The following is a 15,058-nucleotide window of genomic DNA, read 5'->3' as shown; positions in this document are numbered from 1 at the left end:
CATAATAGCAATAAAGGAAATTGATTCCCATGACTACGATTCAAAAGACGTTAGTATATCAAGTCTTAAAGTTGCATTGACCACATCAAAGCCAACAATATACTTTAATTGAGTTTATATTTTATATTTAACCAAATATAAAAATATTTTACGAATAAGATTTAAAACAAATTAATTGACATTAAAGTCTAATCAACTTATCAAATCTAAATTCAAACCCAATTATCTAAAGTGAAATATTTGTTAAATTTTATATTTAGCCAAATAATAGCTTTACAAGCTTTTCATATCATTCACTTTAAACATTCATTTCTCATTCAAAACAACACCGATTTTGACCAACAAATACACTAACTCATAGTGTTTACGGTGACGATTACATCGTGCCCAAATTCCGGTTCTTCCGACAGACGTCTCCGTCAAAAAACCCATCAAAAAAATGGTCCACACCACTTTGTCAAAAAACGAGTTCAAGCTTATTATTGTGTTGTAGCAAATAAAGAATGCAGCAAAGGCAAAAACACTTTCTTAGCATGGAAAAGAATCAATTACTTGGCTCTGATAAGCGCGTCGCTTGAACTTCTCATCACTAACTTGTATGATCCATGTTCAAACACAAATTAGTTAAAAGAAGTAAAGAAACCTGAGAGATGTGGACACCAAGGCTGCAATGGATACCAGAGCATTGCATACATATGAATATCCCAAGGTTCACACTTGCCACCCATCTTGGTGCCCTGTCAAATATAAATATAGATAATCCAACAGACACAAAAAGCTCTTATGATTCTGTTGAATGAGGACGAACAAGAAAGAGACAGATAGTATTCTCATGCTTACTTTGATCTACAATCTGCACATTCTTTAAACCCTTTAGAACGCAAAATGAATATGGGAGAAAAACAGAGGAACCTTTGAAGGCTTGGCGTTGAGTTCCTTGGAAACAGAGGCCTTCCCGTTGAAATAAACTCCACAAAGAAGAAAGAAAGAGAGGAGAAGGAACCAATAGAAAAATCAAACAAGTTTGTAAGAGAGAGAGAGATTAGACGGTTCCTCGTACCCTTTTGTAAGAGTACCCTCAGGTCACTTACCTCTTCTCTCTTTTGAGCTTAACGGGTCACTACAAAACTCAATCTTTAACTTCTCAACCCTCGCAAGTTTATGTCTTTCTCAAGAGTTTAGAAACAGAACCATCTATGATCTACTTTATAAAACATTAAACAGTCCAGTTACGAATTTAAACAAGCTCCTCTGTATCTAATTCTCTATACATACAACCTCTCACCTTCAAAAATAACTCATAAAAAAGCAAGTATCATTACACTTTGTGCCATGTCTTCAAGACTACGGTCTGTGCAAAAACTTATCAACCTTCGAGTTCGTCGCAGCATCCAGAAACTTCATACAAACAGGAGGACTAACTCCAGCTATAGCCAACACCGAGCTCGGCAGCGACCAAATCCCATCTCCACATATCAAACCCGAAGCCACCGCAGTCCCAAACGCACCCGCCTTAGCCGCATCCACCCTCTCCCACACGAAAAGCACCAAACTCCCCACGCACATGTCAATCGCAAAGTACGGCCCCAAGAAAAACGGTATCGCCATCGCCATCGGCAGAGGCACAAACGTCCCCCACCTGCTCGGCAAACTATCTTTCACTATATTCACAAGAATCGCCACACCGAAGAACGCATAACATAAGACTAGACATTCTCTTGGTAATGAAGCAACACCTTCTACTCCTAGCTTAGCCATGCTTCTGTACACTGTGGCAAACGGCGCAGGGTACTCGCTGTTAGGGAGGCCTAAGTCATCAAACGCGTTGTAGAACAGCCAGAACACGCAAGGGGACACCACGCAGCCCATCGCTGTTCCTATCACTTGGCTTATGAACATTGACCTCGGCGACGATAACGTGAGGTAGCCTGTTTTGAAGTCTTGCGTGAGATCTGAAGCCGTGGAGACTATGTTCATCATGACTCCGCAAGCTGCTAGACCTGCCAGCATCCCACCGTGCTCGGAGCCCGCCCAGGCTCCGATCGTGAATATGGCTAGCTTTCCGTAAGTCGAAGCTAAGGACCAATCTGTTAGTCCTGCTCCGTACGCGTTGCAGAAGGCTAAGACGGGCGCACAGATGTAGATGACTAGGATGTAGTACCATCTCAGCTGGTGGAACATGTGAGGGAGTATAGCTGTAGATGTTGCAGCTATGATGATGTATCCTCCCATAGCGAACCAAGTGGGGATTTGGTCTTTGAGGAAGAAGCGTGTGCGACGCTGGTCGTCGTATGATTGCTTTGGGCTATATGGAGAAGCGGTTGGGTCTTCTTCGATGGTTAATGATGCTCTTGAAGAAGTGCCTCGAAGCTGTACAAATAGTCCTGAAAGTGTCCGGCTCAGGACTTTGCAGAAGTTGTATAAACCATCTCCTAGGATTATAGCAACAGCTATGAACACCTGAAAGTAACAACATCGTCATATAGAGTATTAGAGATCGGTAGTTGGAAAGGATCATAAGTAATATATAAAATAGATGGTACAATTCACTTATCACTAATAGATTTTAGGTTGGAAGTCAATTTAGTTTAACATGGTATCAGAGTTCGATCCAAACGTTACTGAGAGTTTTAACCTTGTAAGCTTGGAGACCATGCATGCTGCTGGATTCGACATCTGCAGGAAACCAATCTCCCTTTTTTGTTTCAATGAGAGGCCACATTATCCCCCAAGAGAGGATTCCTCCCAGAAGAACAGAGACGTTTATTATGTATGGGCATATCATCCCAACACCCACATATGTTGCTGAAAAATCAAAGTAGAACCTGTTTGTACATCAGCCCAATGCTCTTTCTTTTTTGAGTAAGTGAACTGTTTTGTTGAGCTTACTTGTATTGGTAAGCTTTGAGTCCAAATGTTGGGAAGTTGGAGAAGCCACAATTGTCTCCTCCGGTAAAGAACCATTGGAAGAAACTCCACAAGAAGCTTAAGGAGAAGAATTTCCCCAGCATCCTCACTTGTTTCCTGATTCAGCAAAGATGGAGTCAAAAGGAAACAGAGAAGTTAAAACTAATAAGGGCATAAAGTGAAGAAGTGAAAGGGACAGTACTTGGCTAGCTTAGCCCCTTGAGGGGTATGAAAGCTGTTGATAAGATGAGCAGTTGCAGTGCCACTTGGGTATGTTAGTTTGAAGTCTATTACCATTATCTGCAACACACATTAGAATTAGCAAATGCAAGATCTCTTCAACAAGAAAGAAACAAAAGCTGCAACTAACCTTTCGCAAGGGAACAACAGAGAAGAGACCAAGAAAGCTGACTACAAAGAGGAAACCAATGATCCAACCCAAAGAAGGATCCTTGAAGCCACGGGAAGCATCTCCTGATTGTTTCGCAATCCGTTCACTCATGCCAAAGAGGTATGTCCCAAACCCTCCTGTAGTTGCATTTATTAATAATCAAAAAGTCATAACATTATCATGATGTCACAAAACAGACACATGCCAGGTCATGATTCTCTAAACTATGGCTCAATAACTAATTATCTGATAAAGTATACGAGGATGAGTTTTATTTACCGCTGAAGGCAATGCCGGAGGAAGCAACAACACAAGTCTGAATAACAGTATTCTCCTGACGAGTAAACGGCTGTTTCAAGTATCCAGACTTATAAAGCACCTTGGTCCATGTCTTGACAAAGAAGAAACCCAGAAGACCAGCAGAGACATTGAGAGACGGTATGATTCCCGTCGTGAGGTTAAGCTTCATAACGATGAAGCTAAACAAGATGCTTAGCATAAAGCTCACCACAAAAGCCCTTAAGGTCAGCTGCTTCTTCCACGAAGGCACTTCTCTGCTTTCAAAGATCTTCTCCACAGATTCATCCTCTTCGTCTTCCTCTTCCTCTTCTTCAACACGTTTGTTCGTCGCTTTCTCTGGTTCTGGACTAAACCCAGTTTCCTGCAACTCGTGTTCCACAATCTGACGATCTTTGTCTGGACTTCGAACTCCTTTTCTCATCCTATCTCTCTCTCTCTCACGTTTTCTCTGTTTCTTAGATCTAAGGTTGGTGGGAAGGGTTGATGGAAAGTTATTATTGGAACGAAAACCAAAAAATCTCAGAGGAGTCAGTCAACTTTGGACTCGTGTTTTAACATTCTGTCTTTCTGTTTACTTTATTACCACTTTAGGTTCATTTGTTGGTATGTCTGTAAACAGCTAATTATTTAATGTTTAAGTTGTTAATTGTTGACTTAATTAACATCATTAAGTTCCTTCTAAGAGCATGATTATTGGAGGGTTCGGGTTTTTAACGGAATATAAAAATCGGTTCTTAGCTTTTTTTAGTTAAAAGCTAAGAGACGGATTCTTATATTACGTTAAGAACCTCCCAATAATCATCATCTAAGTTCTAACAAATTCTCAACTCATTTCTAATTAAATATATATTTTTATACTAACGGCATCTTGAGTGCTCTCCCACAAAGTGAATAAAAGTTTATACTACGTTAAAAGATAGACTAATTGAAGATAAGGAAAAGGATATGAGCCAATGGTGTCTTTATCAACTCAAAGTGGCATATATAACTACTCCATATAACAAAATGAAAAAATAATGTAGAGAAAATATCCAATCTATAAGATTATTTATTCCATAAACAGTAGTCTAATTTTTACATGTGAGGACCACTCTTTACAGATCTTTTTAAAACTTTTGATTTTTTTCAAGAAAACACTACGAGACATAACGGTTGAATTTCTAAAATATATATAGAGAAAAAGACAAAAATAGCACTAAATCAAGTTTATGTTCTCAAATTAACACTCAAGGTCAAAAGTCACAAAAATAGCACTTAATATTTTATCAAAAGTTACAAACTTAGGGTTTACAGTTAAAGGGTGTGGTTTAGGATTTAGAGTTTAGGGTTTAGGGTTTAGAGTTTAGGGTTTAGGATTTAGGGTTTAGAATTTAGGGTTTAGAGTTGAGAAATGAGGTTTTGGGGATAAGATTTCAAATTTTGAAAAATAAAAAAATTAAAATTTTCAAAGGATAAACTTAGAAAGGTTCTATTTTGGTCATTTTAGTTTTTGAGTGCTATTTTTGTGATATAAACTTAGAAGGGTGCTATTTTGGAGATTTGCCCATATATATATATATTATCTTCTGTGGATAAACATTTTATGAAATGTGTCATTTTTTACAAAAATAAAATAAAAACAAAACTTTAACCATTGGAGCTGTGATTGTAAAAGCGAGAACATTGTATGGCAGGCCTTGAGAGCAGAGGTGCAACTTCTACCGGACACGTGGACAAACCGACGACTGGATCCGTCTCCATGCAGTTATATGAAAAACAGAGCGAAACAGAGTCTTGTAGTTGAGAACCAGAGTTCCAAGGGAATCTTGTCAGGTAGTTATGTTGCAAGAAGAGCGTTTTTGTCGTACCGTTGGTTAAGCTTCTGACGTATTCCTCTGGAATATCTCCAGTAAAACGGTTATTGTTCAAGAACAGGGACTCTGCTCCGGCGAGTGAAGGAGGTAACTCTCCGGAGATAGAGTTATGGCTCAGATCAACAGTGGAGCCCTGGGGTAACGAAATGGCGGTGGCGTTGGAGATTGAAGTCAAGTTGTTTCTTTGTAGGAACATTGATGAGGTCGTTGGACCAAAGAGTGAGTTAGGGATGGCTCCGGTGAATTGGTTCATGCTGAGATCGATGTATGTTAGCTCTGTTAATGGCGCCAAGGCGTTGATTGTGCCTTGCATTGAGTTTGAGGAGAGGGATAAGTACCGGAGAGTGGTGGGGAAAGCCGGTGGGAGTTGGCCGGAGATTTGGTTCAGCTTTAGGTCTAAATGGAACAAGGGGCTAGAGACAGGTTCAAGGTTGTTGGAGAACTGATTCGAGGCTAAGACAAGGACTTTGAGTCGTGGAAGTGTAGTGAGAAACGGAGGGATAGAGCCTGAGAGTTGGTTATAGCTAAGGTCAAGAGTGTGGAGGTATGAGAGAGATGAGAAAGAATTGGGTATAGGACCGGTTAAGCGGTTTCTGGTTATAGAAATGACTCGAAGGAGAGGGAGGATATCGAACCGAGGAGGGAGAGGACCGGTGACTGAACCAGGGTAGAGAACGAGTTGGGTCAAATGGGTTAGGTTGGAGATAGAAGGAGAGAGTGAACCGGAGAGGTTAGGGCCGAGAGATAGGGTGCTGACACGGCCGTGAGAAGTGCAAGTGAGACCAGAGAAGGAGGAACAAGGGTCAGGGGTTGTGAAGTCCCAAGTTGAGAAGAAAGCTGAGCCTGGCGTCTCGGTTAAGGAGTTTCTGATGGATTGGAGCGCAGCTAGGTCTGGTGGAGATAGTGAACAGAAGATGGAGTGGACGAGAGTGAGCATGAGGAGGAAGAAAGTGTTGTAGCTCATGTTTTGATGATTTTTTAGTATCTTCCCTCTTTGTCAAGTTTAGTTTTGTGGGAGTTTTTTTAAAAGAGAGAGAGAGAGAGAGAGAGAGAGACAGTAATAATGAAACACATTGAGTGTGTGTGATAGTGAGTGAATGTTAACGTTATGGATTCTTGTACAAAATTGTGTTAGTTAATTTATTACTCGTCGGTGATAATGGCCGTTGTGGTCCCTTTATTCATTCAAATCTCCTCAGGTGGTAAATTTGAAGATGGACGGACGAGATTTTGGTTTTGAGATATCTAATCCTGACCGTCAATAAACGGAAATTTTAATATATATATATATATATTAGATTTTGGTTTGGTTTTGGTTTGTTGCACAAAAAATATTAATAAACGGAAATTTTAATATATATATATATATATATATATAATAGATTTTGGTTTTGATATTTTGGTTTGTTGCACAAAAAAATATTTCGGTTTATAAGATAATCACCAATATACCGATTTTCACTAATATTAAATTTGATTTTGGTTAAATTTGTTTGGCATGAAATTATTTAACACATCGATTCAATCCTTGTACTAGATTAAAACTTCTTTCAACTTTTCCATGTTATTGCTCAACTAGCTATTACTTTGAAAATGGGTTACTCAACTAAACTAGCATATATAATAGTAACACATTAATAATATCACCTATCAATGTGAAAATGAAAGCCGGTCATTATGTCAATGTATATACATATCTAATACTATAAAGTAAGCTTAGGGCATCCACATTGAGACTTGTAAAGGGGTTCATTGGCTCAGTATCATAGGGCCGGAATTAAAAAAAAAAAGATAAATGGGTTTTTTTACGCGAGCCGGGCCTTCCCAGTGACCCCGTAGGAGACGGGTTCACGCCAGGTGTCACGCAGCTATTGGCGACGCGTTATTGACGTGAGGAGGAGGATCGCGTGTAGAGAATCACTTTCCCTCATTTCTGAAAAAATCTAGGGTTTGCTCCCGAGAGGCGATTTCTCGAGCGATCGTCTCCTCTCATCTCATTTCTTCAAATTTCTTCACTATTCTTCATCGATTCGAGTAGAGAGTGTCTCCTCCACGTTAATAGGTGAGGATCGAGTGGATTCATCGATACATCTTTGCGTTTCAGTTCGATTAGTGGGATTTTAAAATTAGGGTTCGTATACGATTTTGGGGGTTTTCGATTCTAGGTTTTAAATCGTCTTCTGGGTTTCATATAGGGGTAGATCGAAGCATTTCGTTGTAGATTAGTGTGATTTTCAAAATAGGGTTCATATTCAAATTTGGGGGTATTCGATTGTAGGTTATAAATGGGCATCTGGGTTTCATATAGGGCTAGATCGAAGCGTTTCCTTGTCGATTAGTGGGTTAATTTTGAATTTTGGGGGTTTTCGATTTTAGGTTTTAAATCAATATTTTTTGTGATGTTGTTGTAATCCGTTTGGTTATCTGGTTCAGATGGATCCCGCAGAGGAGAGGAGAGATACAAAGAGGCATCAGGAGTACATAAACATGTTGGGAAACGTTTACGATTCAGAATATGGAATTCCAAGACGATGTCCCTGTGGTGGGAGAATGATTGACGAGGTGCGGGTGAAGGAGGAGCACGAGACTCATCCTGGAAAGCGCTTCTTCACCTGCATAAACTACGAGGTAAGAGATACCTCAGAGCACTCGTATAATATGTAGTATAATTTGTAGGAAATATGTTGTCTAATGTTTTATAATGTTGTCACCAAGGCTGATGGGTTACATTATCGTCAGCCTTGGGTTGTAGGGGTGCAGGAGGGGATCGAACATCTGCGTAAGCGTGTGGACGAGGTTGAGGAGGTGATCAAGTGGGTGCCCAATCTCAAGAGACAGATAGAGAGTGTAGAGGTTAGTGTATTTATTTTTTTAAGTGTACCTAATAGGAAGTAACAAGAAGTAATTTTTTTTTAACAGTAAGAAGGTTTATCTGTGCAGGCACAGGTTAAAAGGCTCGCTCTGCTGGTTGATAGGCTCACTGGTGACGTTTATAACCTCACTGTGGAGGTGGATACTCTGGAGAAGGTCTGCTTCGATTAAAATCCAAAAGGTAAACACCTGATCTTGAACTGAACGAGAACTGAACTTGACTAGGTTGCTGGCTGAACTAGAACTGAAGTTGAGTAGGTAGGTTCCGTGTTGTATTAATTAAAGTGAATTGAAGTAGAAGTAACTTCAGTGTATTAATTGATATTTTCTGAAAGTAAAGTGATGCTCTGAAAGTGAACTGAACTAGAAGTAGTTTCCGTGTATTAATTGAACTAGGGTGGTTGGTGGCAGTGATGAATGCTCTGAAAGTGATGTGATGCTCTGATAGTGGTTGTGTTTTGATGAATGCTATCTGTTTTCGTGGTTGGTAGTTAGAAACTTTAAAACACATTGAGTTAAAACTTTAAAACACACCAAGTTACATCACCCAAAATATTAGTTTAAATACATAGTAAATCCCACTGAGGTTAACTCAAACCAAGTTCTGAAACAGAAACCAACTTTAAAACACACCTACGGAAACCTTAATGGATCCGTTTTCCCTTAATTCTCCCGGGTCTTCTCGTGTTCCCAAACCGGTTGAAAGGAAAAAGTGGACACCACAAGAAGATATAGTCCTCATCAGTGCTTGGTTAAACACCAGCAAAGATCCCATAGTTAGTAACCAGCAGAAGTTAGTGTCTTTTTGGAGAAGAATTGAGGAATATTTCAATTCAAGCCCTCTGCTAACAGGCTCTTCTGGAAGAGAGTGGAGTACATGTAAGCAGAGGTGGGGAAGGCTAAATTCCGAGGTTTGTAAGTTTGTGGGAAGCTATGAGGCCGCTTTGAAGGAGCAAGCTAGTGGCCAAAATGAGAACGATGTCATGAAGGCTGCCCATGACATCTTCTTCAACGACTACACGGGCAAGTTCACACTTGAACATGCGTGGAGGGAGCTGCGGTTCGATCAAAAGTGGAGGTCAACTTATTTAACAACAGATGGTGCAAAGGAGAAAAGGAAGGAAGCTACAGAGACGGTGCCTGACTCGGAAGAAGAGGTTAGACCACCTGGTGTTAAGGCTTGCAAAGCAGCCGCCAAACGCAAGAAGCATGGGAATGAAGCAGCGTATGATCGACTACAAACCATTCTAGACATGAAACAGAACATATCCAAACAGAAACTACTAGATCGTCTCCTCTCAAAAAAAAGATACTCTAACTGATAGTGAGGTGTCTCTCAAGGACAAACTCGTAGCTGAGATGCTTTGATCTGGTCAGTTTTAGGTTGTTTTGCTGATAATGAATGTTAATTGGAACTATGACTGGTTTGGAATTTGAGTTGTATAGTCATTTAATTTCAGTTCATCAAATAGTAGTAGTAGTTTCGTTGGCTTTAATTGGAACTATGCCTGTTACAATAAATAGTAGTAGTAGTTTCTTTGGTTTGCTTACTTGTTTACTAACTATTGGCGTGGTTTTGTTGCTTCTGCAGGTCACGGGTTCTACTTCAACTGGCGTTCTTTGTTGCTTCTGCAGGTCACGGGTGGTATTAGCTAAGTAGTTGTCACGGGGTGTAGTAGGTAGTGTGTAGTGACAAACACGTTTTCAATTATGTTGTGTAATGGGTGTGAGAAACAGTTGTATTTTGTTGGTTTCTACACTCAGGGATGAATTATGTTTGTGTCACGGGTGTGAAAGTGTAGCATTTTGTTGGTTTCTACACTTCACGTGTATTGTAAAACAATGCCTATATAATCTATTGTCTCATTTATGCATTGGTCTTAAACTTGTTCTTCATTGCTTCTCTCTATCTCCTTTTTTTAAAACACTTAATCATATTTTTACTAAAACAAATGTCGTCATCAGAGTCAGATGGCGTAGATGAAGCTGTTGAAGAATGGTTCGATGAAGAATTTGATAATATTGTCAACTCCCTAGTTGATGTTCAAGCCAAAAAACCAAAGAGACGAGCTTATATCGAAAGAGATCGGGAACAAGGACACAATCTACTATGGAACGACTATTTCAAGGAAAATCCCACTTACCAACCGGAAATGTTTAGGCGGCGTTTTCGAATGAACAAGCCATTGTTCCTTCGCATAGTGGATGCTCTAACAAATGAAGTTCCATACTTTCAGCAAAGAAGAAATGCCCATGGAAGATACGGACTATCTACACTTCAGAAGTGTACAGCAGCTATACGTATGCTGGCGTATGGTCAATCAGGAGATACGTATGACGAATATCTCCGACTAGGTGAAAGTACTGCACTTTTATGTTTGGACAATTTCACTAATGCGATAATACAATTATTTGGAGATGAGTATCTAAGAAGACCTACAGCTGATGATCTTCAACGACTACTGGATATTGGAGAGTTACGCGGGTTTCCGGGAATGGTAGGCAGCATCGACTGTATGCATTGGGAGTGGAAAAATTGCCCAACAGCTTGGAGAGGACAGTACACACGAGGTTCAGGAAAGCCGACAATTATCTTAGAGGCGGTGGCATCACAAGACTTGTGGATATGGCATGCATTTTTCGGACTTCCAGGTACCCTAAATGATATTAATGTTCTGGATCGGTCACCAGTTTTTGATGACATTTTACAAGGTCGAGCTCCTAAAGTTAATTTCAAGGTCAACAACCACAATTATCGTATGGCGTACTATCTTACCGATGGAATTTATCCGAAATGGTCAACATTTATCCAATCAATCTCACTTCCTCAAACTCCAAGAGCACAGCTATTTGCTCAACATCAAGAAGCCGTAAGAAAAGATGTCGAACGTGCTTTCGGAGTATTGCAAGCGAGGTTTGCAATAGTTAAAAACCCAGCACTAATATGGGACAAGGAAAAGATAGGAAGGATTATGAGATGTTGTGTCATACTGCACAACATGATAGTAGAGGACGAACGAGACAGATTCACTCAGTATGATACAGATGTATTCGAATCAGGAGAATCAAGCAGAAGTTCCGAGGTTGATGTCGTCTCCTCTACGGAAAGCCTTTCTAATGTCGGTCAAATGCGTGGCATTCGCAATCAAATTCGGGATCAACAGATACATCACCGTCTGAAAGCTGATCTAGTTGAAAATATATGGCAAATGTTCGGTAATCAAGATGAATAATCTTTCCATGTTTATGATTTTCCTACTATTGAATAATAATGTATTGAAAAATTTAAAAAAATATTTTTTTTTTAATTCTAAGAACCCCATGTTCGGGTTCACTAATGGAAGAAGAAAATCAATACAGGTTCATTACTATTTCCGACCCCACCAAAAAAATAATAAAAAATTCCAATGAACCCCAAGTGGGGGTTCATTGATGTGGATGCTCTTAGGTCTCTCCATGGGGGAAATTTCGCCACCTGGCATCTTTATTAAAACGGTGTGTTTTGAAATTTTTTACGTTTGGGGTTGGTTTTTTGTTTGTTTCATTTGGGTCCTGTTTTTGAAATGTTACGGGTGGGTTTCTTATTTTAATTGTTTTGTTTGGGCCATGTTTCTAATTCGAATGGGCTCCTGATTCTATAAACCAGGCCTGGGGTTAACCTAGGTTATACCTTCTCTTTTGCAGTTGAAGTCGCCGGTCATGTTTCTGCTTTGCATGTCGTCGATCGCCTTTCCTCATTCTTTTCCCTAACGTCTCATTGATTCTTACTTGACGCCGAGCTTATGAGTAATTAATTCACCCGTCCACTCCGCAGCATTGAATCGCCCTCATCGAAACCCCGGAGTAACGTCTAAAGCTCCTGCTATAAATAACCACTATCTTAGGCATGAGCAGCAAAGCTTCAAAGAAACCAAAACGAAAACTTTCTTCTCCTTTCCGATTGCTGCGATGGCGAACTCCTACACCCTCCTTGCTGACTTGAAAGCCGGGCGATGCTCCAACACCGCAGAGCTGCGTTTGCTGAGGTTTTGGGAGGCCAGGAATGTCAAGAAAGGAGGTGAACTGATGAGCGTTGACATGCTGCTCCTTGATGAGAAGGTAATCAACTTGCTCATCGATTTGTGCTGTTCATAGTTACGTCAATTTGTTTGTCTAAAATTTTAATTTTCGCCTTTCAACAGTCGACCCTTATACAAGGATCCATTGGTTCCATCCGTCAACTCAGATTCAGGAACCGTCTCAGTGAAGGATCTGTTTATGCTTTGAGCGGTTTTGATGTCTCCCGCAGCAACCCCAACTTCCGCTTGTCTGATGAGCCTCTCTCCATAAGGTTCAATGATGGAACCTCTTTTGATAAGCTACCAGAGTCTGTTAGGCCCATACCTACTGAGCTGTTCCGATTCCGTTCATACAATCGGTTGCTTGAACTGGCAAACACAGGCAAACAGCTCCCTGGTATGCATCTTAAATCTAATCTATTGGATTTTCTTCATCATGTGTCTACGTAACACTGTAAATTTATTTTGTAGACATACTTGGGGAGTTAACTGCAATCAGGAGTACAATCACTGATCGCATACCTGGTGCACAGCGTGTGATGCTCACTCTGCGTCTACAAAGGTGCTTTTACATTCTTAATCATGATTTGTTATAATAAAAACTCTAGCGTTTTTGTAACGTTGAACAATCGTTTCTATGCAGTGGTGAGAGCGTTTGTGTCAGTTTGTTTGACTATATGGCGCTTGCGTTTCATACCAAATTTGGTAGCTACGGGAAAAAGCCAAGAATTGTGCTTGCCACAGGCGTAAATCCTAAGATAGTAGGGGGTAAGCGAGTATTTGTTATGTTTTTTTTTCTCTTTACACGTACAGACTGTTGCTTTCCAGTTGGGGCCTCTTGATTAAACTTCTTTGTGAAGGTCGGTTATTCCTAAATGCTACATCCGCCACCCATCTCTACTTCGACTCTGAGACAAATGCAGGAAAATAATTTTTTGACAAGTAAGTCCTATCTTTCCGACAAAATAAACTAATATTTGTCTTCATAGAGTACATTTGGATTTCATGATAATTTCCTTGCAGATTGCCAGGTCATGGATCAGAGCACACATCCTCTTCATCAAAGGTTGTTCATGCGCAGAAGATTGAACCCATGACTGTCTCTGAGCTTAACCAATTTGTTATCACTTCTGAGTCTCAGGTAGAGTCTGATATGCTTAGATTGAACACCTTTAGATTTGGTTACTGATTTTCTGATTTTTTTTAATCTGCACTGTACAGATAATTGAGTTTCTCTGCACTGCTAAGGTGACCGGTATCGACCAAGCTGACGGTTGGTGTTATATTGGGTGTTCCGTGTGTTCAAAGAAGCTCCTCCGAGAGACCTCTTCCTTCACATGTGTTCCATGTAATGTAACTAATGCTGTTGCAGCACTGAGGTGAGACTTTGAAAATATATGTCCTCAGCATTTTTTAATCATATGAGATTTCTAATACTATAAAATCAAACTTCTGAATTGATCAGGTACCGGGTGACCCTGTCTGTGTCAGACAGCACTGATACTGCATCTTTCCTCGGCTTTGATATTGAGATGGCTAAACTGACTAATATTCTAGCATCTGAGGCTTCGCAGATTGTGGTATTGCCTAAAGCAACCCGTATTCTTAATTGGTACTGTTATTTTTGCTCAATGATACTTAATATTATAGCTGATGTTTCTCGGTATTCCGGGGATAGGTGCTGATGCTCGGGTTGATACAGAGCTTCCTCAGGCCCTCGCTGAGCTTGTGGGGAAAACATACACCTTCCAGCTTAAGCTGAACGACTTCAACTTTACCTCAAAGCACCAGACCTTCACTATCTCTCGCATATTCCCGGAGCGAGCCCTTGCACCTTTGCCAGCCTTCGTCGTTCAAGTTTGTTCTTAATCTTAATGACAAGTACTGAATTTGCTGATACTTACATCAAATAAACTCTATGTTTATTGCCTCTTTATTTATAGGAAAGTGGAAATAACCCTGATGAGCCTGTTGCTGAAGCTGTTGCACCAGATACGTCTGCCAGAGTTGGTACGACTTGCAACGATACATGAGAGCCATCTGCACCGGATGCTTCTGGGTCCGAGCTTTCAACATCGACCACAGGCCAAGTAGCTTCTGGTGGAAATGAGCGGAAGAAAGCCCGTGTCGAATGAGTTCACTGCAATAACTTGAACAACCACTGTTTCTATTTTACAAATTAAGCTTTTTATCTTTTTCTTTCCGTCAGTATCTCTTATCCTTTTGTTTAAAAACTCAGTGAGGTGGTTGCTCATTCTATTATTAATGCAAATCTTTTTTCAGAATAACAAACTTCCATTTGGTGTAGATTTAAACCTACTTAGATTTTCAAATAAACAAAAGAATATGCAGCACGCGCCTTCCATATCTTTATTAATAAACATCAAAGAAATGACAGCATAATCATAAACTTAGACAGCGTATACAAAATTCGACAGAGTGTATGCATTGTATCTTCTATGTTTACAATCCAGACTGATAATAATTATCACAAATTTTCTCATTTAAGCAGATACCATGACAAAGAGTTCAAAATGCTGAGAACGTATCCAATAATGTCGAAGCAAACACGACCAACATTGTATCGACCTCATGCGTACACGAGAACTGTCATGGACTGTGCTCAATATTACAATATAAAATGCCAGTTATTTAGAGCTTAACAACTGAAGAAAACA

At 40.0% G+C, this 15,058-nt stretch overlaps 6 protein-coding genes and 1 long non-coding RNA gene across 8 annotated transcripts; 5 read left to right on the top strand and 2 right to left on the bottom strand.

Moving 5' to 3' along the window:
• Positions 1-1,175: 1,175 nt before the first annotated feature.
• On the bottom strand, positions 1,176-4,019 carry LOC106335621 (probable metal-nicotianamine transporter YSL5). 2 transcript variants are annotated; one of them, XM_013774193.1, is made up of 6 exons: positions 3,578-4,019; positions 3,278-3,435; positions 3,110-3,207; positions 2,890-3,024; positions 2,636-2,825; positions 1,176-2,460 (listed from the first exon to the last, which is right to left on the bottom strand). In XM_013774193.1, the coding sequence occupies exons 1-6, from the start codon at positions 4,017-4,019 to the stop codon at positions 1,345-1,347; spliced, it is 2,139 nt and encodes a 712-aa protein (XP_013629647.1). In that variant the 3' UTR covers positions 1,176-1,344. The 2 variants fall into 2 exon arrangements, with proteins under 2 accessions (XP_013629647.1, XP_013629648.1); XM_013774194.1 differs by lacking the exons at positions 3,110-3,207; positions 3,278-3,435; positions 3,578-4,019 and having other exon boundaries at positions 2,636-2,805.
• A 1,125-nt stretch (positions 4,020-5,144) lies between these two features.
• On the bottom strand, positions 5,145-6,543 carry LOC106331771 (leucine-rich repeat receptor-like serine/threonine-protein kinase BAM2). Its single transcript, XM_013770185.1, has one exon. The coding sequence runs from the start codon at positions 6,413-6,415 to the stop codon at positions 5,225-5,227; it is 1,191 nt and encodes a 396-aa protein (XP_013625639.1). The 5' UTR covers positions 6,416-6,543; the 3' UTR covers positions 5,145-5,224.
• A 670-nt stretch (positions 6,544-7,213) lies between these two features.
• LOC106333926 lies at positions 7,214-8,203 on the top strand. The gene is made up of 3 exons (XR_001268492.1): positions 7,214-7,513; positions 7,885-8,079; positions 8,167-8,203. It is a non-coding gene; the product is annotated as an uncharacterized LOC106333926 (long non-coding RNA).
• Positions 8,204-8,969: 766 nt separating this feature from the next.
• LOC106330281 (glutathione S-transferase T3-like) lies at positions 8,970-9,644 on the top strand. The gene has a single exon (XM_013768779.1). It carries the CDS (start codon positions 8,970-8,972, stop codon positions 9,642-9,644), a length of 675 nt encoding a protein of 224 aa, XP_013624233.1.
• A 630-nt stretch (positions 9,645-10,274) lies between these two features.
• On the top strand, positions 10,275-11,555 carry LOC106330280 (putative nuclease HARBI1). The gene has a single exon (XM_013768778.1). It carries the CDS (start codon positions 10,275-10,277, stop codon positions 11,553-11,555), a length of 1,281 nt encoding a protein of 426 aa, XP_013624232.1.
• A 715-nt stretch (positions 11,556-12,270) lies between these two features.
• LOC106330279 lies at positions 12,271-13,311 on the top strand. The gene is made up of 5 exons (XM_013768777.1): positions 12,271-12,420; positions 12,504-12,777; positions 12,852-12,942; positions 13,024-13,148; positions 13,241-13,311. Exons 1-5 carry the CDS (start codon positions 12,271-12,273, stop codon positions 13,309-13,311), a joined length of 711 nt encoding a protein of 236 aa, XP_013624231.1.
• On the top strand, positions 13,301-14,635 carry LOC106333886. Its single transcript, XM_013772272.1, has 6 exons — positions 13,301-13,322; positions 13,404-13,521; positions 13,602-13,759; positions 13,846-13,960; positions 14,059-14,237; positions 14,324-14,635. Exons 2-5 carry the CDS (start codon positions 13,474-13,476, stop codon positions 14,140-14,142), a joined length of 405 nt encoding a protein of 134 aa, XP_013627726.1. The 5' UTR covers positions 13,301-13,322; positions 13,404-13,473; the 3' UTR covers positions 14,143-14,237; positions 14,324-14,635.
• Positions 14,636-15,058: the final 423 nt, after the last annotated feature.

Source organism: Brassica oleracea, chromosome C3, assembly GCF_000695525.1.
Source record: "Brassica oleracea var. oleracea cultivar TO1000 chromosome C3, BOL, whole genome shotgun sequence".
Lineage (NCBI taxonomy): Eukaryota > Viridiplantae > Streptophyta > Magnoliopsida > Brassicales > Brassicaceae > Brassica > Brassica oleracea.
This window is presented reverse-complemented; position numbering and strand designations above follow the sequence as displayed.

What these genes read in the sequence shown, in the direction of transcription:
- LOC106331771 (XM_013770185.1), bottom strand. Translation starts at nt 6,415, where the DNA reads ATGAGCTACAACACTTTCTTCCTCCTCATGCTCACTCTCGTCCACTCC.
- LOC106330279 (XM_013768777.1), top strand. Translation starts at nt 12,271, where the DNA reads ATGGCGAACTCCTACACCCTCCTTGCTGACTTGAAAGCCGGGCGATGC. An exon ending in TGCTGCTCCTTGATGAGAAG is followed by an intron (nt 12,421 to 12,503) that starts GTAATCAACTTG and finishes GCCTTTCAACAG; the next exon opens with TCGACCCTTATACAAGGATC. An exon ending in AAATCCTAAGATAGTAGGGG is followed by an intron (nt 13,149 to 13,240) that starts GTAAGCGAGTAT and finishes TTCTTTGTGAAG; the next exon opens with GTCGGTTATTCCTAAATGCT.
- LOC106333886 (XM_013772272.1), top strand. Translation starts at nt 13,474, where the DNA reads ATGACTGTCTCTGAGCTTAACCAATTTGTTATCACTTCTGAGTCTCAG. An exon ending in TTATCACTTCTGAGTCTCAG is followed by an intron (nt 13,522 to 13,601) that starts GTAGAGTCTGAT and finishes TGCACTGTACAG; the next exon opens with ATAATTGAGTTTCTCTGCAC. An exon ending in CTGAGGCTTCGCAGATTGTG is followed by an intron (nt 13,961 to 14,058) that starts GTATTGCCTAAA and finishes TTCCGGGGATAG; the next exon opens with GTGCTGATGCTCGGGTTGAT.
- LOC106335621 (XM_013774193.1), bottom strand. Translation starts at nt 4,019, where the DNA reads ATGAGAAAAGGAGTTCGAAGTCCAGACAAAGATCGTCAGATTGTGGAA. An exon ending in CTGTTGTTCCCTTGCGAAAG is followed by an intron (nt 3,208 to 3,277) that starts GTTAGTTGCAGC and finishes TGTGTGTTGCAG; the next exon opens with ATAATGGTAATAGACTTCAA. An exon ending in CAAGGGGCTAAGCTAGCCAA is followed by an intron (nt 3,025 to 3,109) that starts GTACTGTCCCTT and finishes TTGCTGAATCAG; the next exon opens with GAAACAAGTGAGGATGCTGG.
- LOC106330281 (XM_013768779.1), top strand. Translation starts at nt 8,970, where the DNA reads ATGGATCCGTTTTCCCTTAATTCTCCCGGGTCTTCTCGTGTTCCCAAA.
- LOC106330280 (XM_013768778.1), top strand. Translation starts at nt 10,275, where the DNA reads ATGTCGTCATCAGAGTCAGATGGCGTAGATGAAGCTGTTGAAGAATGG.